Source organism: Sitophilus oryzae, unplaced genomic scaffold (assembly GCF_002938485.1).
Source record: "Sitophilus oryzae breed Bouriz unplaced genomic scaffold, Soryzae_2.0 scaffold_466_pilon_pilon, whole genome shotgun sequence".
Classification (NCBI taxonomy): domain Eukaryota; kingdom Metazoa; phylum Arthropoda; class Insecta; order Coleoptera; family Curculionidae; genus Sitophilus; species Sitophilus oryzae.
This window is the reverse complement of record NW_022147047.1, coordinates 2,641,908-2,669,663: the sequence shown is the minus strand read 5'-3', so window position 1 is coordinate 2,669,663 and position 27,756 is coordinate 2,641,908. Positions and strand designations below refer to the sequence as shown.

The following is a 27,756-nucleotide window of genomic DNA, read 5'->3' as shown; positions in this document are numbered from 1 at the left end:
TTCCAATTCCCTTCAAAGGGAGGAAAATTATGTAAAACTGCCTGTTACTTGCTGAAAACCGCCAAAAATTAAATTATAACTATAACAACTTAATATATACTATTACTAGTCTTTTTAATATTTTTTTAATTAATATCCGACATATAAGAACACTTTGTATGCTTTTAATTAAGTTGATTTATCGTTTATAATATGTTCGACCTAATTAAAAGCACACAAAGTGTTCTTACATATATGACTAAATTTATTTTAAATTAACTAAAACAATCCCCCTTTCCCGCACCCCTCTCTTCCCTTAGTATTTCTTCCTCCGACTACCAGAGGCGCCCTTGTATAATAAAATTGAAATGTATTATAAGTTGCCTATCGATTTAATATTATAAGTCTCTTATCTATGGTCTAAGTGTACGTTTTTTACCTTTAAGTAGAAAAAGATAAACTATACATGTAAATCAATAATACTTAACCAAAAACTATGAAACTCTTTGATCAAACTTCACGAAAACGTCACAAAAATGCCAGTCAACGTCAAATAAAACATAAATTTTACGGAGAATGTTTTTCTTGAGAAAGTTATCGAAAAACTTGTCAAAACAGTCGATAAGAAATTCGGGTGCTGTTCTAAACCTTTCTCGGTTATCTCATAGAGATGAAGATGAGGAACGCGAGGAAGAAGAAAACGAAACTTTAAATATCGAAGATAGAACGGCTATAATAAATGGAGGAGCGTCAGGGATAGGATATGCTATAGCAAGAGAGTTTCTAATAAAAGGTTTTTAGAAATATACATATTATTTGCTTGATTCTATGATGTTCTACATCTTCAGTGTAGTGAGGAGCAAGTGCAAGATCAACACTTTCTTAGCCTTAGACTTGCAGTCTTATAAGTAGGGTTGGTCTTCCTACAAGACTTTTCTAAGTCTTGCAGTTTTTTATTAAACTTATACTGGAGGTACTTTCTACATAATAAATCTCATCGTAATTTTCTAGTTTCTATTCAAATAACACGGGGAAACATTTTTTTTGCGTTCCAACAAATCAGCGTATTGTAAAAATCAATACACGATATTCTTGTGGCAAATTGAACAGTCTTCAAAAAAGGTCCGATATGATTTTTCAATTAATCGACTCTGAATGTTATTGAAGAGAATTCTTTATATTTTATCACGAAATAATGGCTCAAAAAACATAAAATATCCTATTTTTTACAAAGTTCATGAAGTGTTCTTTGGTAAAACATTATTTTTTTTACGAAATACAAATAATCGTAAGAAAAATAGATTTTTTCTGTATTTAATCTTAAGTGGCACTCGAATGTTTTTTACCCAAGTAATAACTTAAAAAAATAATTTTATATGCTTAAAAGCTTAATGGCCTTATTTACACATGATTATTATGTAATGTAAAATAATAAAAGCCATGGTCCAATAAGTTTTCAATCAAAATAGAATTTAATATTTAAGAAAAGTAATAGTACCCTCTCATAATTTTCATTAGTTTTAATTAGATTATATTTTTCTATAACTCTTTTTTCACTTAACATAATTTTTATCTGACAAAAATACTACCATACAATAACCTAACAAAAATTTTACAATGTTAAATACAATAATTAGGAATTATCCTGATTTAACAGTAATCATTTATTTTTAACTACAACAGTGTTTTTTCTATACTCCTGACTATTGTTTCTTTCTATCGGTAGAATCTAATGGTAGAATTTTAGGTATGCACCACATCTCTATAGTCGATATTAACGCTGAAGTTGGCGAAACAGCCACTGAAAAACTAATGAAAGAATTTGGTAACGAGAAAGTTCTATTTTTCGAAGCCGATGTCTCTAAAGCAAAAGAGCTAGACGACGTTTATAGGAAAGCCATTCAATTTCACGATGTGCCTGATATAGTGGTTAACAGTGCCGGTATTATGGATGATACTAATTGGGAAAAACAACTGCAAACAAATATGGCTGGGTAAACTTAAATTATCCAACTTTTTTATATTAACTGTGTATACAGACAAGATCACAAAAAAATCTTAAATTTTCTATGAGCAAATACAAGTTCTTAGATGTTTATTTGAATATAACCTGTGCTACTGAAGAGTTTAAACCAAAATATCTACATATTTTGATACTATAGGTGTGTTGTTGGAACATTGTTAGGAATGCAATACATGGCCAAGTCTAGCGGAGGTTATGGTGGTACAATAGTGAACCTGGGGTCAATACTGGGTATCATACCGTCTTCAGGGTACCCTTTGCATACCATGACCCAGTTCGGCATTTGCGGATTTACAAAAGCCTTAGGCTGCGGTAAGTACAAGACATCTAGTTAAGTTAATAACTTCAAAATTCAACAGAAGATTGCTGATATATCATAATAAATGTATAAAACATCATGAAAAGTGTTAATATGTATAACAAACACAAGAAAGAAAATATAAATATATTCAATAAGAATTCAAATATTTATTTACCTACGTACTTAAACATTGCAAGTTAATATAAGCTAGTAAAAATAGTTTAAAGGTCTTTTTAATAGAAAACCTACTACTAATTACATATTAGTCAACAAGTCATCTAGGCAATTATATTTAATTGCAGAAATTTAAAAATAAATTGCAAAGCTTATGCAATTAAAACTTTACTACTGCGAATATTTATAACTTTTTCTAGACTTGGTTTCAAAAAATATTTTTTTTTGTGCAAAATAATAAAAAAGATCTTGAATTTTTTCCTTTATACAGGGTATTTGAAATACGTCTCTCTCCATTCAGATCTAGGAAACGGTTATGTCGTATTTTGGGAGACGAATTTGAAGCACCCTGTATTGGAAAAAACTAAGATCTACAAATCTATAATATCTGCTATATAGTTCATATTTATAAAGCAAATATTTACTTAGTATTAAAATACAAATATTTACAATACTAGATAACAAAAAGTTAATTTATAAGAAAATATGTGCGATATAAAATGCGGCTGTAATTTAAAAAAATGAAGTATCAATCAAAAACATTAGAAATTGTTTATATTTTTAATTTGTAAAACGTCATTTTATTGGTCATTTTAAAATTTGGGTCGCCCTGTAAGTTTGATTTAAAATGGCGTACTACAAATGCCGAGACAAATGCCATTGTCATATGCTCTTTCGTTAAACAGAATAAATTTTGTTGATCCAATTATTGTAGTTATTTATTTTTATTATTTTGGGTATATCTACCCATTATTAAAATAAAATATGAAAAAAAAACAATGAAAAATCAGTTAAATTAAAAATGTTTTTAGGAAATCACTTTCAAAGAACAAAAGTGAAAATATTTGCCGTATGCCCGGGTCTTACGGACACCACACTGCTGTCTGAAGCTCCCAGGAACGTTATAAACGATAGATTTGCTCAGGAATTTGCAGATGAAATTGCAGGATCAAATCTACAAAAGGTAAGCTACCGTTACAACCTGCTATACTAAATAAAAAATTCAAAAAGTCTTCTTCTTCATGTACCGTCTCCATATCGGAGGTTGACTATCATCGTTGCTATTTTGACCTTGGAAGCTGCGGCCCTAAATAGGTCAGATGACGTGACATTAAACCATTTTCGCAGGTTTCTGAGCCAGGATATTCTTCTCCTTCCGACAGATCTTTTTCCTATAATTTTTCCCTGGATTATGAGTTGCAAAATCTCATACCTAGGACCTCTCATGATATGGCCGAGATATTGCAATTTTATTTTTTTCACTTCCTTGAGGATCTCTACGCCCTTCCTCATTCTTCTCAGAACCTCCACGTTGGTTACATGTTCTGTCATGGTATTCTTAACATCCTACGGTATGCCCACATCTCGAAGGCCTCCAGTTTCCGCTCGCAAAGCTCGTTGAGGGTCCAAGCTTCCATACCATACAAAAGGACTGAGAATACATAACATTTGAGCATACGAGTTCTCAGATCTAGGCTCAAACCGCTGCTACAGAGCAGCTTCTTAATCGTCACAAAGGATGCAAGGGCCTTCTCAATGCGAATCTTTATTTCTGAACAATAATCCGCGGTGCAGTCGACACTTACAGTACCCAGGTAGTCATACCTCTTTACTCTTTCTAGCTCCTCGCCTTCCGCGTACAGATGTTCATTGGGCACTCCAGTTTTAGTGACAATCATGTATTTGGTCTTCTTAACATTGAGTGTCAGACCATATTCTCGACTAGTTATGATGACGTTATTTAACATATTCTGAAGGTCTTGCATGGTTTCAGCGAGAAGGATTGTATCGTCTGCGTAGCGCAAATTGTTCAATGGTATGCCGTTAACTCGTATTCCACCAGCATCATTTTCGAGGACTTTGTTAAAGATTTCCTCTGAATAGACGTTGAAAAGGAGTGGTGAAAGAACACACCCCTGTCTAACTCCTCGTTTGATATCCACTGCTCTCGTCAGTTCAGATTGGGCGCGAACAGACGCACTTTGATTGAGGTACAGTTTTACTATTATTTGTATATCTCTTGTATCGATATTTTTTCGTTCTAACGCTTCTATTAGTTGCTTATGTCTTACTTTATCAAATGCTTTATTATAGTCAATAAAGCAGGCATATACATTTTGATTGACATCACAACCAAACCAAACCAAACAAACAACATTGTAGGCAAACAACAATTAAAAAAGTGAGTTAGTGTAATTCATATTTACAAATTATGTCTGACACGTAAAAATAAAGTCAAAAATTGAATTTAAAGGATCAATGTATGTTATTCCAATCAGGACCGGACTATTTTTTCAATTAATCATTTTAATATTATTTTTCTTTCACTCAACTCCAAAAAAACTCGTAGAAGCTGTTATTGAAAATGAACAATTTGCTTCATTTAAGGAAGTCCAGTATTATTTTTAAAATTTACAATTACTCGGGTCGGCGATGCAACAGACTGTATACGAAATTAAAATTAGTCTTAATAATTTTATAGGTTGAAAGTGTTGCCAAAGGCCTGACTTCGATACTGGACGAAGCCAACCCTGGATCCGTGTGGGTAGTCGAAAATGATCAAGATCCCTACGAAGTAACGTATCCAGGAAACGTTTTAGATCTTAAAAAAGACAAAGCAGGCAAAAATTCCAATAAAAAAGATCTAGAAGAACACCTAGCAGCTAATATGATGTAATGTGTTCGTATAATAATAGTAAATCCTGATGTTAACTGGCTTGTGATAAAATAAAAATATTTCAACTAATAACTTAAAGACAGTCATATTTAGAAGAATAGGAACACAATATTATAGTCTATAAAATGAATAACTTTGAATTTTGACCGTTATTTTTTACCAACATGGCAAATATAAAATCCCTCTGTCAAAAAAGTTACTGATATTCTTTAAGTATTCTTTAAATTGAGTGCTTGAACGAATCAGATAGGTAACTCTTTTTACTTTCGTGAAATAGAAAAGGAAAATAATAAAACAAGTGACAGTTCTTCTTCTTCTTACAAAAATCAACACGAAATGGCATAATTGTCCAAAGTAAAATGTCATCAGCTTTTGACATTTCAAAATATCAGACCAATGCCGTCTCTAATAGAACAGCCTCGGAGTGAGATTTATGACGTCACGCTAATTAGATACGGATTAATAAATATGTTGTAGAATACATGGAAAACATAATTATTCCTCGTATTCTTGGTTTGTATTTTAAAAATATACAGTTAATAAATATAATATATACCTATTTATAGTAATAAATAGGTATATTATACTTTGGCAAATAAACTATGAACCATACAAATGCAGCAAATGTTTTACAAAATACAAATAATGAATAGGTACACTACTGAGGGGGGGGGGGGGGGGTAAAATGGGTAAAATGTAAAATATAAATGGGTAAAATGCAAAATATTACTACTAATGGGCAAGAACAGTTAACCTAATAGGATTGCTCATTCAGCCAAAAGTGTCCGACAGGTGCATGCGAAAACTACTCGCTTTGTGACGTCATTGTAGCCCTTGTCATGGTTATTAGTCCTTATCCGGCAACCAATAATACACACACGTGTATTATTGGTTACCGAATGCAAAACGTTCATTATTTATTTTATTTATTTAAACACCTTATATGTATGCAGTATAGAAAATCAACTGTATAAATCGTATTAAATACTCGGATAATGCATTTTTAAGAACAGCAGTTCCCAGTATCACCTTTTGCAAGCGTTCTTTTTAGAGTACTTCCATATTTTGCTTTAAAATAATTAATAAACAAAATCGTGGGCACTTAGTATGCACTTTGTCACAATCCACAACACAAAATGAACGTATTTATACACTCTATAACTCTAAAAACTTTAAAGACACCATTTTTCACATTTAAAATTGACAAAATAATTAACTCAAAATTTCTCAGCTGTTATTTTTATAAGTTTACCATAGGCAACTAATAATACACACTATCATGACAAGACTTTGACAAGGATGTCACAACTTCTACAATGACGTCACAACTGTCAGCTGAAGCGCGGGAAGAGGCGAACGTACGTCTTATGAGGATGAGCAATCCTATTAGTTTACCGTTCTTGACTAATGGGTAAAATGTAAATTTTGGGGTTTGAAAATCGACCTAATTTAACAAAAAACATTCAATATATACTAATAGTGATGTATTATTATTTGCATTCACAAAATTTATATGTACATATATTTTGCAAGTATCAATGTTCGAAAAATTATATTTGCAAATAATACAATATCATAGAAAAAAATGCGTCAGCGATGGCTATGAAATAAAGATCGCGATAATTTTATAATGTAAAATTATTCTAAAATTTTTGATTTTCTTGGAATTTAGGTTACGGAAAAACGCTGATTAAGTTTTCATTTGGTTTTTCATTATTTTTTTTGGTTTAAAAAAAAATGTTTCGGCTAACATTATAGCCTTCATCAGTGTTGTGTCATATAAAAAAATAGTGTCGAATATAATCCAAAAAATTGCATATAAAATATTCACACCACAAACCACATAATGTTTACTGCAATTAATAAACTAATATAAACTTGTCAAAAGATGACCACATATTTTTTAAAATTATTATTCTTAACACTAAAACTATCTACATTGCCTATGGAGTACGATTTCAGTCATAGTCAAATATAAGGAATAATTATGTTAGCGTGACGTCATAAATCTCGCTTCGAGGCTGTTCTATTAGAGACAGCATTGCGTCAGCATGGCCGCAAGTTGCTAACCTAATAAAATTACCACTAGAAAAGCCCGCGGAAACTGTCAAATTCAAAGTTATTCGTTTCACAGACTATACATACAAACATCCTTTAAAACACAAAACAGTTTAATCCACACTAAAGAAATGCACAACCTGAACAACAAACAAACTGTATTATACAAAATACCACGTGAATGTGATAAATGTTATATTGGTGAAACATCTAGACCGTTAAATGTTCGAACTAAAGAACATAAAGATTATTTAAAAAGGGCGATTTTCGCAAATCTAAGATTTGTCAGCATTCGTGGGACACAGAGTAGATTTTAACAACGCCAAAATTATTATGAAACCGATCCTTCAAATTTTTGGTGCAATATGATGAAAAGATGTAATAATGGTAAATTCTTTTTACAAAATATTTGTTGGTAGCTATTTCCGCTAAAGTATCATTTAATGACGGCGATTTTCTCTTTAATTGAATATTTCATGGCACAAAAAATGTCATAATAAATTACAATCGATACATGATATTTCTTAAACGCTGGATTTTCCTGAAGTAATCTTAAAACCAATTAATTTTGGAACATGTGATCTTTAATTGAACAATTTGAAGCACTTTACTGTGATCCGATAAGATAAAAATAAAAGGTCATTTTTAATTTCATCAAATACCTATTTATTAATAAATGTGTTAGGCAGGTATCGATGTCAGATATATATCATTTGGTTATCTTTTCGACAGAGGAATACTAACTAATAATAAATAGACAATCCTTACTCTAAGGGTACCACATAGTGAGGCATCTCGATACGATGCTCGCCACGATGCATCCTACGCGCACTTACTTGCCGTTTTAAAACAGTGCTTAAAACGTGCGCGTCGGATGCATCCCGGCGAGCATCCCATCTAGATGCCCCACTATGTTTGTACCCTAAGCGAAGTCTTGGATGACATAGAAACTTTGGAGATACAGAAACAAAATATAAACAAAAAAAAACGTTGCCACTTATTTACTGAAAAATAAGTGGCCCACCTCTATAACTTTTTTATTTTTTCAGATAAAAAATTAGATTTCGTATGTTTTATATGACTTAAATTAGGATTGATTCACCTATTCAATTATTTTCGGTCACTTACTGTTTCACCGGAAACTTTTAATTTTTAAATGGCACCTTCAGTATATTTTTATTTTATTCGATAGAAAATGACACTCTCAGTAGAATGACATATCATACGTCAGATTTTGGCATTTTCGCTTTAAAAAATTGTATTTTAAATTTCAATCTCAAGTGCTATGGCTGCGTTAAAAACACTAATTTTTAATCAAGGAGCCTTGGAAAAATGTATTTGATCGTCTAATGTTTTGCGTGTCTTGTCCTTGTTGGTTAAAGATGCCCAATTCGTATTTTTAATCATATCAAATTTTTTCCAATGGAACAAGGGTGGCTCATTCGCATATTTAGAAAAAGTATTTTATTACGAATAATTTAGTACCACACACTTGGTATTTCGTGTCAAATTATGTCGTTATGAACCGCATGTTACAATTTACAATTTCAAATAAACCACATGCGAAAATGTCAAAAGTTGACGTATGATATGTCATTCTACTCAGAATGTCATTTTCTATGGAATAAAGTAGAAATAGACCCAGGGTGCCATTTAAAAATCAAAAGTTGTAGTCATTTCCGGTAAAACAGGAAGTGACCGATAACAATAGAAAATGTCAATCAAACCTAATTTATGTATATACCGAGGGATGTCATTTAAAAATAAAAAATTATAGTTATTGCCGGTTAAACAGGAAGTGGCCAAAAACAATTGAATACATCAATCAATCCTAATTTATGTCATACTAGTTGAAGCCTGGTGCATCCGCCACGACACCAGAAAAAAAAATTTTTATTTTATTTTTTTTTTAATTAAATGAAAAACAAAAAATCTGGTGACGACAGTTTTTAGAAGAGCAAATTAGCTATCTTTTAGTAAAAACAGCAACTTTCTAGAGCAAGTCGTTACTTCAGTAGAGACGACACAGATAAACATTAGCATTTTATACAGGTTGTTAATTTGTTTATTACTCGCGGCAAGAGCTTTATGGTTGAAATATGGCAACCTCGGCCAGCTCGTCGATAGACGACGCGACAGAACGAGTCGGCAGAAAACCCTATAAGTGCATGCGTTCTCAATAGGCAGTGTTGCCATTCTGTTCCCCTATAAGTATAGTAAACGCCACGAATGTTTGGGAGTGATTCATCGCTTGATGAAGTTAGAATCGACACGCGCGCTATAATTTTTACATTAAAAACGTAAATTTTTACCGCAGACGTAGGGTTTTAAAGGTCCGGTCTAATCATCTACCTGCGCTCCTCCTACTTATTCTAATATGTTAGCGTGATTGACAAAGACGATCCTATATCGCGCGTCTTTGATTGATTCGTTTTTGTGCGTCAGTCCATTGGTGTGCTTGCAGTGCGACCAATGGGGCATTCCATTTTATATTTATAACTAAATATATGTTTTGACAAGACTTTGACAGTTAAAACAACAAATTACAACAGATTATATATTGATTATTATATGACATGAAACACCACGGCACTGGAATTAAGTTTTATGTGACCTTGAACAGATTAGTTCACATGGTAGCGACCGATAAATCACTCCCAAACATTCGTGGCGTTTATTATAACTGTCGAGTTAACAACCTGTATATGTAGATACTAACATACGAAATCTCGTTTTTTTATCTGAAAAAATACAAAAGTACACCCTATAGGGTGAGCCACTTTTGAGACGCACCCGGTATTAACGAAGATCGTACATGATTATATCATACGATCGAAAAAAAACAGCGTTAAAAGACGGCTGGGAAAGACATTCCAAATGGCAAAGCCCTAGGCCGTGGCTCAACATAAAAAAGGGAGCGTAGCGTATGGCAGAAAAGAATGCGTACAGTGTGAGAAAATACGCGTCAATCCGCAATACAGTACTATTCCATATATAGGCGCCAGTTTAAATACTATAATACAGCGCTGCTAATTTACGATCTATAATGCACGTTAGAGACTTTGAAGGTAAAGATTTACCTTTTAATTTTTTGCAGAATTTTCCAGCATATTGCGCCTACAATACACAAAATATAGCATTGGCTGAAATAAAATTAAAATATTTTCAATATAATTTTTTTTTTTTTTAAATAAATATTTTTAAGTGATTTAAAGAAACTGTTTCAAAATCAGAAAATGCAGTTTTGAAACTATTTAATGAATTATTCGGTCAGTGCGCATTTCCAGAATCCCTTTCAAAGGAAATGTTGCAACCACATTTAAGAGCTCGCCCTACTCCATAACGCATTTTTTCACAAGGTACTCCTGCTTTAAAGCCTGATTTCGTTTTAAAGGGATTCTCCGGTGAAATTGCTTGAAGCCAACCCTGGATCCGTGTGGGTAGTCGAAAATGATCAAGATCCCTACGAAGTAACGTATCCAGGAAACGTTTTAGATCTTAAAAAAGACAAAGCAGGCAAAAATTCCAATAAAAAAGATCTAGAAGAACACCTAGCAGCTAATATGATGTAATGTGTTCGTATAATAATAGTAAATGCTGATGTTAACTGGCTTGTGATAAAATAAAAATATTTCAACTAATAACTTAAAGACAGTCATATTTAGAAGAATAGGAACACAATATTACATACAAACATCCTTTAAAACACAAAACAGTTTAACCCACACTAAAGAAATGCACAACCTGAACAACAAACAAACTGTATTATACAAAATACCACGTGAATGTGATAAATTTTATATTGGTGAAACATCTAGACCGTTAAATGTTCGAACTGAAGAACATAAAGATTATTTAAAAAGGGCGATTTTCGCAAATCTAAGATTTGTCAGCATTCGTGGGGCACAGAGTAGATTTTAACAACGCCAAAATATATGAAACCAATCCTTCAAATTTTTGGTGCAATATGATGAAAAGATGTAATAATGGTAAATTCTTTTTACAAAATATTTGTTGGTAGTTATTTCCGCTAAAGTATCATTTAATGACGGCGATTTTCTCTTTAATTGAATATTTCATGGCACGCTGGATTTTCCTGAAGTAATCTTAAAACCAATTAATTTTGGAACATGTGATCTTTAATTGAACAATTTGAAGCACTTTACTGTGATCCGATAAGATAAAAATAAAAGATCATTTTTAATTTCATCAAATACCTATTTATTAATAAATGTGTTAGGCAGGTATCGATGTCAGATATATATCATTTGGTTATCTTTTCGCCAGAGGAATACTAACTAATAATAAATAGACAATCCTTACTCTAAGAGTACCACATAGTGAGGCATCTCGATACGATGCTCGCCACGATGCATCCTACGCGCACTTACTCGCCGTTTTAAAACAGTGCTTAAAACGTGCGCGTCGGATGCTAAGCGAAGTCTTGGACGACATAGAAACTTTAGAGATACAGAAACAAAATATAAACAAAAAAAAAACGTTGCCACTTATTTACTGAAAAATAAAGTGGCCCACCTCTATAACATTTTTATTTTTTCAGATAAAAAATTAGATTTCGTATGTTTTATATGACTTAAATTAGGATTGATTCACCTATTCAATTATTTTCGGTCACTTACTGTTTCACCGGAAACTTTTAATTTTTAAATGGCACCCTCAGTATATTTTTATTTTATTCGATAGAAAATGACACTCTCAGTAGAATGACATATCATATGTCAGCTTTTGGTATTTTCGCTTAAAAAAATTGTATTTTAAATTTCAATCTCAAGTGCTATGGCTGCGTTAAAAACACAAATTTTTAATCAAGGAGCCTTGGAAAAATATATTTGACCGTCTAATGTTTTGCGTGTCTTGTCCTTGTTGGTTAAAGATGCCCAATTCGTATTTTTAATCATATCAAATTTTTTCCAATGGAACAAGGATGGCTCATTAGCATATTTAGAAGAAGTATTTTATTACGAATAATTTAGTACCACACACTTGGTATTTCGTGTAAAATTATGTCGTTATGAACCGCATGTTACAATTTACAATTTCAAATAAACCACATGCGAAAATGTCAAAAGTTGACGTATGATATGTCATTCTACTCAGAATGTCATTTTCTATGGAATAAAGTAGAAATAGACCCAGGGTGCCATTTAAAAATCAAAAGTTGTAGTCATTTCCGGTAAAACAGGAAGTGACCGATAACAATAGAAAATGTCAATCAAACCTAATTTATGTATATACCGAGGGGTGTCATTTAAAAAATCAAAAATTATAGTTATTGCCGGTTAAACAGGAAGTGGCCAAAACAATTGAATACATCAATCAATCCTAATTTATGTCATACTAGTTGAAGCCTGGTGCATCCGCCACGACACCAGAAAAAAAAACTTTTATTTTATTTTTTAATTAAATGAAAAACAAAAAATCTGGTGACGACAGTTTTAGAAGAGCAAATTAGCTATCTTTTAGTAAAACAGCAACTTTCTAGAGCAAGTCGTTACTTCAGTAGAGACGACACAGATAAACATTAGCATTTTATACAGGTTGTTAATTTGTTTATTACTCGCGGCAAGAGCTTTATGGTTGAAATATGGCAACCTCGGCCCGCTCGTCGATAGACGACGCGACAGGACGAGTCGGCAGAAAACCCTATAAGTGCATGCATTCTCAATAGGCAGTGTTGCCATTCTGTTCCCTTATAAGTATAGTAAACGCCACGAATGTTTGGGAGTGATTTATCGCTTGATGAAGTTAGAATCGATACGCGCGCTATCATTTTTACATTAAAAATGTAAATTTTTAAATCATCTACCTGCGGTCCTCCTACTTATTCTAAAATTTTGGCGTGATTGACAAAGACGATACTATATCGCGTTTCTTTGATTGATTCGTTTTTGTGCGTCAGTCCATTGGTGTGCTTGCAGTGCGATCAATGGGGCATTCCATTTTATATTTATAACCAAATATATGTTTTGACAAGACTTTGACAGTTAAAACAACAAATTACAACAGATTATATATTGATTATTATATGACTTGAAACACCACGGCACTGGAATTAAGTTTTATGTAACCTTGAACAGATGAGTTCACATGGTAGCGACCGATAAATCACTCCCAAACATTCGTGGCGTTTACTATAACTGTCGAGTTAACAACCTGTATATGTAGATACTAACATACCAAATCTCGTTTTTTTTATCTGAAAAAATACAAAAGTACACCCTATAGGGTGAGCCACTTTTGAGACGCACACGGTATTAACGAAGATCGTCCATGATTATATCATATGATCGAAAAAAAACAGCGTTAAAAGACGGCTGGGAAAGACATTCCAAATGGCAAAGCCCTAGGCCGTGGCTCAACATAAAAATGGGAGCGTAGCGTATGGCAGAAAAGAATGTGTGAGAAAATATGCGTCAATTCGCAATATCATTTCATCCATATAGCGCCAGTTACAATACTATAATACACTTTATCAATTGCAATCTATAATACACGTTAGAACAAAATTTTAGTTATTTATTTACTTTTATTTTAGTTATTTAATTTTATTTATTTATTTACCTTTTAATTTTAAAAAATTAAAAGGTAAATCTTTTTATATTTCAATAAAAATATTTACCTTTTAATTTTTTTGAAATTTTCCCATATTGCGCCTACTTACAAATAATTACTTTGTTGGCTGAAAATAAGTGCAAATATTTTCAGCCTGAAATAACCATTATACTATATTTTTAAGTAAAAATTAAAAACATTTCCAAAAAAAATCGAAAAATACCAATTTTTGAAAACTATTTAATAGATGTATTCGTATGTATTTCGAAATCACTAAAAATGTTTACGCTTATTTAAAACTCGCCCTATATAACACATTTTTCGAGTACTCCCTATTTAAACTGAGTTCGTTTTTTAAGGGATTCTCCGATGATGGCAGCACTAGCGGAAAATGCACTAAGCCTATAAAGATTTTTTTGAAAAAATCCCATACAAAAGAAACTAATATGAATTATATGCTTTTTGGGACACTGGGTTATCCTGTATATCCAAAAATATTCCACTGAAAGATCATTATTTATAATTACAAGTAACGGCTCAAAACGAATATTTTACTTGTTAGAAACGACACGCACCTATCGAATCGAAATAATTGTTTAGAATTATTATGAACATTGTAATCGAAAAATAATAGTTCCTGCGACAGAATAGCGACGGCCGACGTAATATCCTGCTATCTATTGGAAATTTCATGCGAATAATCGACGACAATTACTCCATATTTCCTGCCTAATCGGGAACGTAAAAAGTTTCAAATAATGGCCCACAAAATGCCACCCAATTAGCTACATATTACGTACTTATTTCTATACAATAATTTGTTCAAAATGTTCGTCCAAATGTGTATTCTATTGATAGTAAAATACCACAGCGTATTCATTAGACAGTCAGTCGACTTACTTATGATTTTTAAGTCTACCTATGCTGCATACACATACCAAATTTGAACAATTGTGAAAAAGCCGATTTGATCTAATTTAAGAAAAACTGCATCTATTTTTAAATTAAAACTGAACAGCTAACAATGCAAAACCAGTGAAATGTCAACATACCTTAAGCTGTCAACCTACTATTTTATTTTTGTCAAATGTAATTTGTTGTACTGTCTACATTATACTCTGTTTTTTTTAATCAGGTAAGATTTCGACAGACGATGACAGAAGAAAAGCAGATGACGTCCCATACCAATCTATTTATTTTACTAAAAAAAGATTCTAATATTTTTAAGTTAACTATGGATGGGTTTAAATATAAATCCGTCATGCGTCGTCTCTTGTTGTTTTTAACCAGTTTTATTGGTTTATTTCAAAAATGACAGATCATATTTCAATTTTATTGGTTTGACGGAATGATGAATGACAAACGGACGCCGATGCGACTCGCCTTTTTTTCTCGCCGATTTTTGAGGCTTGTCAAAGTCTTGCCAAATTATAGGTTATAATTTTGCGTCAACTTATGTCAAATACCCTGCGTTTTGAAAGATGATACATTTTGATTCGTGTTATTATGTGTGTTTTGTGTCTTTTGAAGTCAAGTAGAGGAAAAATCGAGAGAAAATTAACTGTAGTCCCAGAGCACAGTTTATATTTAATACTCGCTGCTCAGGCAGAAAGTCTTATACACCAATAAAGTTTGTATACCATCTCGTAGATAAGTGCATCTCGTATATGGTATAAGGATCGTACTAAATACTAAACATATACCGTTTATTTAGTAAAACTGGAGTAGCTTGCTGTAAAATATCGACATCACACGATAGGTAAATAATGGATTTTAGTACTGCAGAAAAATAATGCCAATAGGTAGTGGTTTAAAAAAATTAAGATTAAAGTTAATTAATCAACCTTTAAGGTATAAAATTTGGTAAGTTTCATTATTAATAAAATATTTTGTTTTATTTATGTTGTTTTATTTATTCCTGTGGAATATTACAAATTTGTATTTGTACATAAGTTATATTGATAAATATCCCGAAATTGCCCACTTCCCACTACACTTGATTATAAAAACCAATGTTTTCAAAAAAAGTGAGGTTAAAAAACACACGATACCGTACAAAAGTTAAACAAAATTTAACTTTATACGACGTCGGACAATTAGTTAAAAATATCGGATAAAAATTGGTGTCAAAATATTTCGACCAATAGGAGCACCGTCGGATCGTCGTGTCATCGAATTTCGGATGCATGAGACTCCGGCTTTATACACCAATAAAATTACCATCAATAAAGTTTGTATACTATCTCGTAGATAAGTGCATCTCGTATATGGTATAAGGATCGTACTAAATACTAAACATATACCTGCTGTTTAGTTAGTAAAACTGGAGTAGCTGGCTGTAAAATATCGACATCACACGATAGGTAAATAATGGATTTTAGTACTGCAGAAAAATAATGTGAATAAGATTAAAGTTAATTAATCATCCTTTAAGGTATAAAATTTGGTAAGTTTTATTATTAATAAAATAGTTTGTTTTATTTATGTTGTTTTTGCTGTTTTTATTAACACGTACCGTTTTTTTAATAAAATAACTCGATTACATTTTTTTCAGTTTTATACCTATAGTTTTTTTCACAAAATTTTGAAGTAATCACTTGTCAGTCAAATTTTTAATATAGTAATTTCCTGCTATGCGTTCCAGTTGTACCAACTTGTTTCTTTGTAAAATAAAATAAACTAGTTTGAAATTAAAATGACAGACACATCTATCACTGCCAAGGATCTTGTCGTTGGACAGACTATACTACGTTAAACTGGTTAGAATAAGGCAAAAGCATAATGTTTAGAAAATACAATTTGACATTGACAAAATTATGGGATTATAGCATAATGTACGTAAAACAATAAAGTTTTTCATAAATTACTTATAACCGGCCTCTCCAAAATTGTTAAAATTTTGGGACGTGTATTAAGCATATGCAGACCTTTAAAAAACATATTTACAACTTCGCGGTACAATTAACAGGCTAGCCAATATTTGGACAGTTTTTGCATGCAATTTTCTGTTTCCAACGACGCTGCACCACCCTGTACATGCTAAAAAAGTAAATTTATTTTATTGAAAAGAAGATCAAAAACATCAATTTGTAGAATTTAATCATAGTTACAAAATCCAAACAATTCCACTTAGTTTATATTATTCTGAAAAACTTTACTAGAATTCTTAATTATTATCTCTTAAAATTCTTATTATTGTGCATTCGGCAAGAAATTAAGAAAACATTTCCTAGTAACTGTCAATATTAATTTATTATAAACACTTACTATTAAATCGTTTAATTAAACGCGTAAAATTAAAAAAAAAATCTATTAAAACTCTGGTAATAAAAAATCGTGATAATGCGTTATATAACTTTTTTAACCGATAATTAGATAATAAAGCCAGTCTAAAATATCTAATAATAAATCCCAAATCTAATTCACAATAGACGGAAGCCCCTCAGTCAAGGTTAGGAGACCTTGAAGCTAACAATGTAGGTTGCAGCACACTGTTTTGCTTTTAATTACATTTAAAATTTTCATAACGGTTGTTTATACGCTAAAAAAGGTGGCAAAGGTGCCAGAAATTCTTAAATAAAAACTTTATTCACTGTTTCACATAAAATAAAAAGACGAGTAAAAAGATAAAAAAATAAATATAAGTACACAGTTATGATAAGATTTATATAAAACAGAAGTTAATAGGAATAAAACAATTTAATGCATTAGCAAATAGATTTAGAAAAAAATAGAATAAGTTTTATGATTCACAGGATTATTTTGTTTGTTATCGAAGTACTCTAAACATTATTTTTGAAAACTTAATCCTAGCTTTGTGTGACAATTATTAGATTATTCAGAAGTATTCTGAGTAAAAAAGGGGTTGGGATGATTTAAATCAAATGATTTTTTAATTTTAATCATGTGATTTAGATAAAAAAATAAACTTCTTTGAAACTTTATAATAAATCCAAAAATAACTGTAAAAATTATAAAAATGTGCCTTAAAAAACTATAAAAAAAATTCTAAAACAGATATACCCTATATCTATTTATCAAATAAAAAGTTACACTAGTCCTAGTCCTAGTTATTTGGAAATATTGGATTTAAATAATGTTTTCTATTAAAATAAAAAAAAAAATCTGATTTAAATAAAAAAAATATTTTTTTTAATCAAAATTTTTGCCAACCTCGGTTAAAAATGAAAATATGTTTGTTGTTATACAAAAAACTAACAATACTTTGATACGTGACTCATATATTATGCATAATATGACGAATGTATGAATGCAGCCGATTGCAAATTGAATTATTTAAAATTCATGTTTTTATCAGTCAACATCCGTTGTACAATTTTCGTTTTTCGACGAAAGGTATTTGTTTTTAATTATTTAACAGCTTTGCAAATTGAAAAATATTTGAATAGATAAATAATTATAAACCTCATACTTAAATACTTGCTTAAATACAATCAATGCAGAATTTTTCACATACCTCATCTATTAAAAATATTTTAAAATCTAATTTAGACACAAAGTTGGACATAATATGTACCGTATCATCGAAAAAAAAAACGGTGTCCAGTTGGCTGGGAAATGACAGCGATCTACACTTCATAGCCATCGCTGACGCCGTTTTTTTTTCGATCATACGGTACTATCTTTGTATTTCTCGACCCCCTTTGTATATCCGCTATCTTATAACTTATCAAATTCAGTGGGACTGGGTATTAGCATCGATTGTCAGTTGAAAGGCTACCATGACGCCTTTTTTATTTGGCTCAATTTTATTTTTAAAATAAACATTTTGTAAATAAATTTAAAAATCGAAATAAAATGTAAACAAAATTAGGTAGTTGTGACTTACCTCTTTGACTTTGTCCCTTTTCTTCCTGACTGACTCGTCCCTGTCCTCGCCACCCTGTTTCAGAGGGTAAGTCTTGGCAGATCCGGGCGGTACCGTCTCGGTATCCTCTACCGACGCTACTTCCGGATCCTTTTTTTCGGTTACCGCCTGTTCCGGACGTTCCAGAACCTTGATTTCGTGATCCTCCTCGATTTTAGCCTGAAACAAGACAAAAAATATTATTTCGAGTACCTATTATTTCTATACTCTGTTTTTTTTTCTCAGGTAAGATTTCGACAGACGATGACAGAAGAAAAGCAGATGACGTCCCATACCAATCTATTTATTTTACTAAAAAAAGTTTCTAATAATTTTTAAGTTATCTATGGACGGGTTTAAATATAAATCCGTCATGCGTCTTGTTGTTTTTAACCAGTTTTATTGGTTTATTTAAAAAATGACAGATCGTATTTCAATTTTATTGGTTTGACGGAAAGATGAACGACAAACGGACGCCGATGCGTATGAACTCGCCTTTAGATTTTTGTCATTTTTGACGTTTGTCAAAGTCTTGCCAAATTATAGGTTATAATTTTGTGTCAACTTTTGTTAAATACCCTGCGTTTTGGAAGATGATGCATTTTGATTTGTATTATTACGCGTGTTTTGTGTCTTTTGAAGTCAAGTGGAGGGAAAATCGAGTGAAAATTAACTGTAGACCCAGAGCACAGTTTATGGTTAATACTCGCCAGGCAGAAAGTCTTATACACCAATGAAGTTGCCATCGATAAAGTTTGTATACCATTTCGTCGTAGATAAGTGCATCTCGTATAATATGGTAGAAGGATCAAACTAAACACATACTAAAAACTGGAGTAGCTGTAAAATATCGACATCGCACGATAGGTAAATAATGGATTTTAGTACTGCAGAAAAATAATGTCAAAAGGTAGGTACTGGTATATTCCTGTGGAATATTACAAATTTGTATTTGTACATAAGTTATATTGATAAATATAATCATAAATGCGGGTAGTTTCATAAAGCTTGAAAGTAAATAATAGTTCTTTTTATATTTTTTTTTGGTATGTAGTGTCTTGTTCTTGTTTGTTTTGTATTAACACATACCGTTTTTATTAAATAAAATAACTCGATTACATTTTTTCAGTTTTATACAGTTTTTTTCACAATATTTTGAAGTAATCACTTGTCATCTTGTCAATCAAATTTTAAATATTTCCTGCTATGCGTTCCAGTTGTACCAACTTATTTCTTTGTAAAATAAAATAAACTACTTTGAAATTAAAATGACAGACACATCTATCACTGTCAAGGATCTTCTCGTTGGACAGACTATATATCTACACGATGTTCCAAATAGGAATGTAATATATCGAGAAACCAGGAGTAGTGTCGAGCAAATGCAATACCAAAGCTCGTTTGGTCTTGATCTTGTAGTCTAATAAATACTCTTGATCTTGCAGTGTCCAGTCTTGGTCATGGTTTTGCTGTAAGACTATTGCAACTATATGGAGGAATTTTCCATAAATATAGAAAATATGTGTTTTTTTTTCTATCGAATAAAGTAAAAGAAATTGTGCGTCGGGAGGCACGTATAGCCGCCCATGCTAAAATATGTTAATAAAAAGTTGGTAGGCAATTCTTTTAGTTTCAAAGTAAAGGAATTTTTCCAATTTTGGTCCTCGGTTATTTGCCCTATCCGCCACCTGGGGTCGCGTCCGATGGGAGTTTGGAGTTCTCCAAACAGATTTTCTCAAAAACGGACTACGGAAACACGGAATATCTCAAAAACTGCGACTTTGACTGATTTTGATGTTATTACAAATTTTGTTGCAAATATTATTCCTAAAATTTTGGAGTTTCGATTTTTTTAAATTTTTAACCCCTTCCCATACCCCCTTACCAACCCCCCAAGCCCACCAAAAAACAATTGGCCAGATTCTCGGGTGCCACATTTGGTTAAAATACTTGTGTCTAGCCCTAGCAGGCAACTGTTAAGCCCGACCAATCACGTTAGAGCTTTTGACAAACACAAATGAATTAACACACTCCAAATAACCACGCTAACCAACCTGATTGGTCAAGCTTAATAGTTGACGGCTAGGACTAGACACTTCTGTTAAAATCGGTTTAGCGGTTTTTGAGTTATCGTGTTACAGACGGTCAGACGGACCGGACACACAGACAGACACCATGAAAATATTTTGTATTTAGGTCATTTATGACCCAAATAATTATTTTGAGTGAAATTAAAAAAAACTTTTTTTGTCGATCTTAATAGCTTACCATACCTGTTGGTATGGTCGGCTAAAAATATCGAAAGTTGTAGTAATTTCCGGTGAAATAGAAACCAATTGAATATGTCAATCAATCCTAATTTATGTCATATACTAACATACAGTACGTCTGCTGGATCGGCGTCTATGAAAGGAATGCGGACAAAAAACATTTAAATAAACAGCAATATATTTTATACGCCGACTTGACGAGTACGTCACCGGAAATCGCTCCGCCCACTCATTTTATTAGCTACTTGCAAATTTGTCGAATTTTTATTGATGGGACGCGTCGTCTTATTTTTTACGAAAAACATCGAGAGAATATCGTTTCCCCTCTCACGGATACCTCGTAGCTACAGAACGGACAAACGTACTGTACCAACTCTCGTTTTTTATCTGAAAAAATAAAAAAGTTATAGGAGTGAGCGAGGGAGTGAGCACTTTTGAGAAACATCCGGTATACAAGATACAAGAACCATGTGTATATTTAATGTATCATTACATAATATTCAATAAAATGATAAATAAATTATTATTTTTACTTGTCATAAAATAAATTTTTATCTGCCACAAAACGTAAAAAATCTTCAAAAAATACTTAAATTTTGGATGGTGTAATTTATGTACTCTAAAATAATCTAAAAACTTGGCTAAAAACACTTGATACAATGTACTAATATCAATTTCGGGAAATTAAAGCTTCTAAAAAAACAAACCAATGTTGGAGAAAGTAAATCAAAACCTTTGTGAAAACTATCAAGTATCAAAGTTGTAAAAGTACCTATCACAAAACCTTGCAAAAAATGCTTTCAACCTGTAGAATGCACGTAAACATTGGGGTTTAAATAAAACACTGCTTACTTGCCGGCTATCGTGTATTAACTGAACTTGTCTTTCCGCATTACGTAAAGACAGATATTGTTGTTTACAATCATTCAGAGTACACTTTTTACATAATAGGAATCACTAAGTTATTGAACACACTACACCACCAATAAAGCTAAAGAAAACAGATGATTATAAATAATAATTTTCCTATTAAACATTTTGTTATTAAATATATTAATAATGTAATGTATGTATATAATATACAGGGTGTCCCAGGCTGAGCGTGTATTAGAAGTTTCTAGAGAACTATAATATCTAGATCGGAGATTTTTTGCACATATGTGTTTCACAAGAAGATTTATCGTTTAAAAATATTTTCAATAAGGCGGCACTTCCGGAAATACCGGAAGTTGACAGCAACTTTCTTATTTTAAATGGGTGTCCCCATTTTTTACTACATACTTAAATTCTCTGTAAAATTTTATGAATTTTGATATTAAACACTCTATAACTAAGAAAATTTAAAAAAAATGCGCGATTATTTTTTTTTGAGAAACCTAACTAACCTAACCTAACCCTCATAGACGTGTTCCTGGGGTCGAAATATACCACCCTTAATAATATTTGCACTTATTTAAGACTCACCCTGTATAGGGAAGAGTACAACATAGTTAAAAGATATGCAGGTACTAGCTTTTTTTAATTTTAAAATACGGACATTTTAGATTTTTTTTACATAAACTATGCCTTTCATCCAAAACAATTTAACATACTCGTACCCACCTAGATATAGGTATTTAAGAAAGTGGAATTTTTATGTGACAACATTTAATATTGGAATGATATTGAGTATTACTCCAAAATTATCTAATAGGTATATAAGTAATACAAGATAGCAAAAAAATCATGTCAACGTAATATGTTACTTAGTATTTTACTTCAAATTAATTTTAAAACATCTAAAAGTACAAAATTATCTGAAAACACTTGATAAGAGACACTATACATATAAAAAATAAGGTTTCATAAGTAGATCATAACCATCAAAAAATATATTATATTTTAAAAAGTAAGATACTGTAAAATTGATCTTGAGTGGTACCCACTACAAAATTATCAAAACACTTAATACAAGGTTAATGAAGAAAGTAAAAGTTTATAAAATGTCACAAAAAGGGAAAAATCAATGTTTATTATAAAACAGGAGAAAGTGGATCATTTTTTGCATGTTATATTTGTGAAAGCAACGTGTCTCAAATTATATGCAGTTTTCTGAAACCTCAGAGCTAAAACTAAACGTAGAAAAATAATAGTTAAAATTATAAAATGTAGTCTGGTTACTCGTCATGTAGGATGAGCACGGCGACAGAGAGGGAAGAGTGGAAGAGATTGGGGGAGGCCTATGTCCAACGATGGACCGAAGAGGCTGAATAGATAGAATAGATAGACTCTGGTTTACGACGCAGGGAAGATGTCGAGAGTCAATGGCAGAAAAAAGGCAGATGACATCCATATCAATCCATTTAATTCACTAAGAAAAATTTCTAATATTTTTTAACTTATCTATGGACAGGTTTATATACATGGCTATGAAATGAAGATAGCTGTTCTTTTAGATGTAAAATTATATAGGAAATATCATCGGGAATATGATCTTAATTTCCCGAGTCATTTCCAAGCCAACTGGACGCCGTTTTTTTTAGCGTACAGTAGAAATCCGTCATAAATTGTCCCTTCTTGTTTATAATCAGTCTTATTTGTTTATTTCAAAAAAGACAGATCATATTTCGATATTATTGGAGTGACGGAACGATGAATGAAATCATGTACATGTACAGGGTGGGTCAAATTCGACGCTTTTAAATGGAAACGCCTTTAAATGGAAAAACCTTTTCTATAGGAGATTAAACGAATATCGGTGTCTGGAGCTCAATTTTTGTCAAAAACATCATGGTAAAAACCGCATATCGATATCCGTTACCGTTTCGGAGATAGGGGTGTTTTTCAAAAATATGCATTTTTAACAAATCGCTGTAACTTTTTTGCTACGGAAAATTTTGTATTTTTATGAAAACATTTCCAAAGCATCTTTTTTCGTAGAATTTAATGGTTTAAGTATAATTTTTTAAAATTAATAATTTAAGAATTATCAACAGAAAACTTGATTTTTTATATGGGACACCCTGTATATTTTTAATTTATTGAACAGAATTAAAAACTACCTTTCCCAAAATATAACACACTTGATATTTTGCTCGATTCCTCTTCGAGATATAGAGTATATAAAAATTCGCCCGCTTTAAATGAGTAGGCTTTGAACGGTACCGGCTGTAAAAAAATCTAGCTGTGAGCATCAATTAAAACGAAAATAATATTTGCTATGAGAGATGCAGAATTTTATTAACTATTTAAGATATATTTAACCAACATCAACATTTTAAACTATATCTAATAACAATAAAAATAAATAGCAAACCAAGACATGAGATTTTGCCATTTTGCCACAGGTGTTCGACATATCGACCGTCTTCTGTTATGGACAGACGGGGCAGTTTTTGACCATTTCTCGCGGAATTCATTAATTCAGTGGGGGTGAAAAATACCCTCTCGTAATTGCTAAGTATTTCTAATTCTTATCTAGATTATACGGAAGAATAAGGAACCTTTATTTTTCCGCAAATATATCCATAGGATTAGATCCATGGGCACTAAGTCAGGCGGCCTCGACGGCCAACGGCTGGAATCTTGGTTAGCTATTCAATTATTCTTGAAATTGGATGCAAAAATTTGCTGATAACTTCAGCGTTCAGAGGCGGTGCGTCGTCTTGCTGGAAAAATAGGTTTTCGAGTTCCATTAAGGGCATACCATCAATAAGGGGTCCAAAGCCTACTAGTTAAAAGTGGCGAACTTTTAAAAATTCTGTATTTCGAAGGTGATTATAACAAAATATCAAGTGTGCTATATTTTTGGAAGGGTAATTTTAAATTCTTTTCAGTTAATTAAAAATATAGAGGGTGTCCCAAATAAAAAAATCAATTTTTCTGTTGATAACTCTTAAATTATTAATTTAAAAAAAATGACACTTAAACCATTAAATTCTACGTAAAAAGGTGTTTTGGGAATGTTTTCATAGAAATACAAATTTTTAGGAAAAAAGTTAAAGTGATTTGTTAAAAATGTACATTTTTGAAAAACACCCCGTAACTCCGAAACGGAACAGATATTAATGTGCGGTTTTCACTATCATGTCTTTGATGAAAATTGAGCTTTAGAAATCGATATTAATTTTCGTCTATCTCCTATAGACAAGGATGTTTCCATTTAAAAGCGTCGAATTTGACCCACCCTGTATAATGGTAGTAGTTATAATCTTCAATTGAGAATAAAAAGTTATAATAAAAATATTGTTTAGGAGCACATAAAATAATTAACCTTTATCATAGGCATTAGTATTATCCAGAACTATTAAAACTAATCCATATAAGTAGCTATGTACATATTCCAGTAGTTTATTTTATTTGGTATTAAGTTAACTAACATAGTATAAATTAATTTGTAATCATATGCCTGATAACTATTATTATTACCCTTCTAATAGAGTGAAATGCAATATGCAGTCAATCATTTTAATGATTTTTGGCGGATATAGATAGATCAAATCGCTTGTTTCGTTAAAGGAAATCACAGAAAGCTTACGTAGATCACTCAAGTACATTTATTTATTTACTCGTTTTACTGCTTTGATTACTTTGTTTATATATTTATTATGCCGTGTTAATCAATGGTTAAGTGTGTAGCTGAGATACGATAACATAAAGGGTTCTTAACTTTAGAGGTCTACAATTTTTTTTATTAAGATCCGGCTACAGGATTATTACGCTCATCATATTTCTAATCAAAACCTAATTTTTAGGTTGTATTTATGAATAGGGGAATACACTTTCAACAGGGTACCCATAAAAAAGAGGTTGCCACGGTTCAAAGTTTTTCCTACTACTTTATATGGATCCGGCAACAATGCGTACGCATCTGTAGCTCCTATAGGTAATAAAAAAATTTAGGAATTTTAAATAAGTGCAAACCTAAAGTATGTATTAGGATGTATTTTAAAATGTAAAAAAGTTTTAAAAAATCGTAACTCCAAAATTACAGTAGCTAGCGAAACGCGGTTTTCAATTTAAGATTAGGAATAATATTTGGAACAAAATTTGTAATAACATCAAAATCAGTCAAAGTCGCAGTTTTTGAGATAAAGAAAAAATTGGAAAAATTCCTTTACTTTGACACTAAAAGAACCTAGGTACCTACTTTTTATAAACATATTTTAGTATGGGCGGCTATACGTACCTCCCAGCGCCAATGTTTTTTCAATGGAACACTGTTTTATTTCTTTGTTAGACGGAAAATTAAAAAATGAACATTTTTTGTCTCGTTTTTTTAAAGCATTTTAGATTTTTAGAGGTTCTATTTAAAAAAAAACATAAGAACCCTGGTGAATAGTTAAATATTGAACATCTACAATAGAATAATGAATCAGCCTCAGAACCAGCAGAATAAAAATTAAATTTAAAAGTAGGTATTTCTGAAAAATATGTTATTTGGAAAGAATTGCAATAAAATTGTATCCTGGATTAAATACCTAGCCCCTATACAAATAGTAAAAAAAGATCACTAAAAGTGAACTGAGTTAATGCCACAGACAATGTAAACTCTAAAAAGCATTTTTAAACGACCTACATAGGTATTATAGGTACGATTATTTCCACAGTTTTTTAAGACGAATGGAAACGAACTAACAAAAATTTGCAACATCACAGCTTTTGTACCTAGGTACACCTGTTTCCCAAATTTCCATATGTAAATTGATACCGGGAACCACAAAAAGATTTAAAAATAAAACATAAAAGGATGTAAGAGAGAATGAAAAGTACCCACATAATTTAATTCAATATTAGTATTATAAAAATGGCTTAAATTTTGTAACTCTTAGGAAAAAAATATTCTAGGAATTCTTTGTTGTTTTTCTCTGCTCTAAATATACCTACTTCTTTTAACATAACTCTCTTGAGGAAGTAGGTATATTTTTAACTCCAACAGATTTTTAAATTCAATATGGTCTTAAATTTCTAATGTTTTGAAAGAGGATGAATATATCTAACGTTCTGTTTTTTAATTCCTTCCAACAACATTATAATCCTTAAGTAAACAACTTTAGAAATCGTGTGGCTGGACTTTCCTTTTAAAACAAGCAGACATGAATTTCAGTAAACAAAACATTACCTAACCTCAACACGCCTAGCAATCGATTTATTTGGTCTTTAAAAAATAAATTACTGTCTTTATTTTAAGAGAGTTAAAAAGGTTTATAGTTACTAGGTCGAAAGAGTTGATAACCTTTTACTTAACTACTGAAGTAATTTGCTTTGTTTTGATTGTGAAAAGATTCCTGGTTTAAAAGGTTGAGTCTATGTGTTTTTCAGTTTTAGAGCTTGAAATGAGACTTAAATGCTATTACTAAGGAAATTATTAATCTCTAAAGCGGTACCTTGAGTTTCTCCCTGTCTCCTATGATGTGGGGATCGTTCTTGGGATCATCTTCATGTCTGTATATCCTCTGAGCCTCAGGGGACTCGTTCAGTTTGGGGGGAGGAGGAATTAAGAGATCAGGACCTGATCTTTTGATCTGATCGTAAACTTTATACATACTTTCCACTCTACCTCCCGAATTTCGGAATTCGGGCAAGTAGAAAAAGGTACTGAAACAAATGATGCACAAAGTGGCCACCACTAAACATATCACCGATCGCTCTCTAGATCTGAAGGATCTTCGTAAAGGTACCGGCATACCGTTCACGAAACGCTGGTAAGTCGGTAGAATGCCCGTCGAAGTCATTTTCCGAAATTTTCACAAAGTAGAGACTGTAGAAAACGGTACACTTCCATTAACGACAAATTGAAAACTGACAGACAGCTGGACAGCTGCTGGCCAGGCTGCGTTCGCAGATTTCTGTGCA

At 31.7% G+C, this 27,756-nt stretch overlaps 2 protein-coding genes across 4 annotated transcripts in view; one reads left to right on the top strand and one right to left on the bottom strand.

Annotated features, from left to right (window-relative positions):
- The window catches only part of LOC115886016 (mannosyl-oligosaccharide alpha-1,2-mannosidase IA), a 130,222-nt gene extending 102,466 nt beyond the window's left edge, over positions 1-27,756 (bottom strand). The window contains exons 1-2 of the mRNA XM_030905044.1: positions 27,288-27,756; positions 18,635-18,832 (exon numbers count right to left, since the gene is read on the bottom strand). Of these exons, the coding sequence (XP_030760904.1) occupies positions 18,635-18,832; positions 27,288-27,635 (546 nt within the window). The 5' untranslated portion in view covers positions 27,636-27,756. The remainder of the gene's footprint in view (positions 1-18,634; positions 18,833-27,287) is intronic.
- On the top strand, positions 490-10,845 carry LOC115886019 (15-hydroxyprostaglandin dehydrogenase [NAD(+)]-like). 3 transcript variants are annotated; one of them, XM_030905050.1, is made up of 6 exons: positions 490-772; positions 1,706-1,973; positions 2,142-2,314; positions 3,290-3,441; positions 4,960-5,041; positions 10,672-10,845. In XM_030905050.1, exons 1-6 carry the CDS (start codon positions 556-558, stop codon positions 10,782-10,784), a joined length of 1,005 nt encoding a protein of 334 aa, XP_030760910.1. In that variant the 5' UTR covers positions 490-555; the 3' UTR covers positions 10,785-10,845. The 3 variants fall into 3 exon arrangements, with proteins under 3 accessions (XP_030760910.1, XP_030760909.1, XP_030760911.1); XM_030905049.1 differs by lacking the exon at positions 10,672-10,845 and having other exon boundaries at positions 4,960-5,207; XM_030905051.1 differs by lacking the exon at positions 10,672-10,845 and having other exon boundaries at positions 491-772; positions 1,727-1,973; positions 4,960-5,205.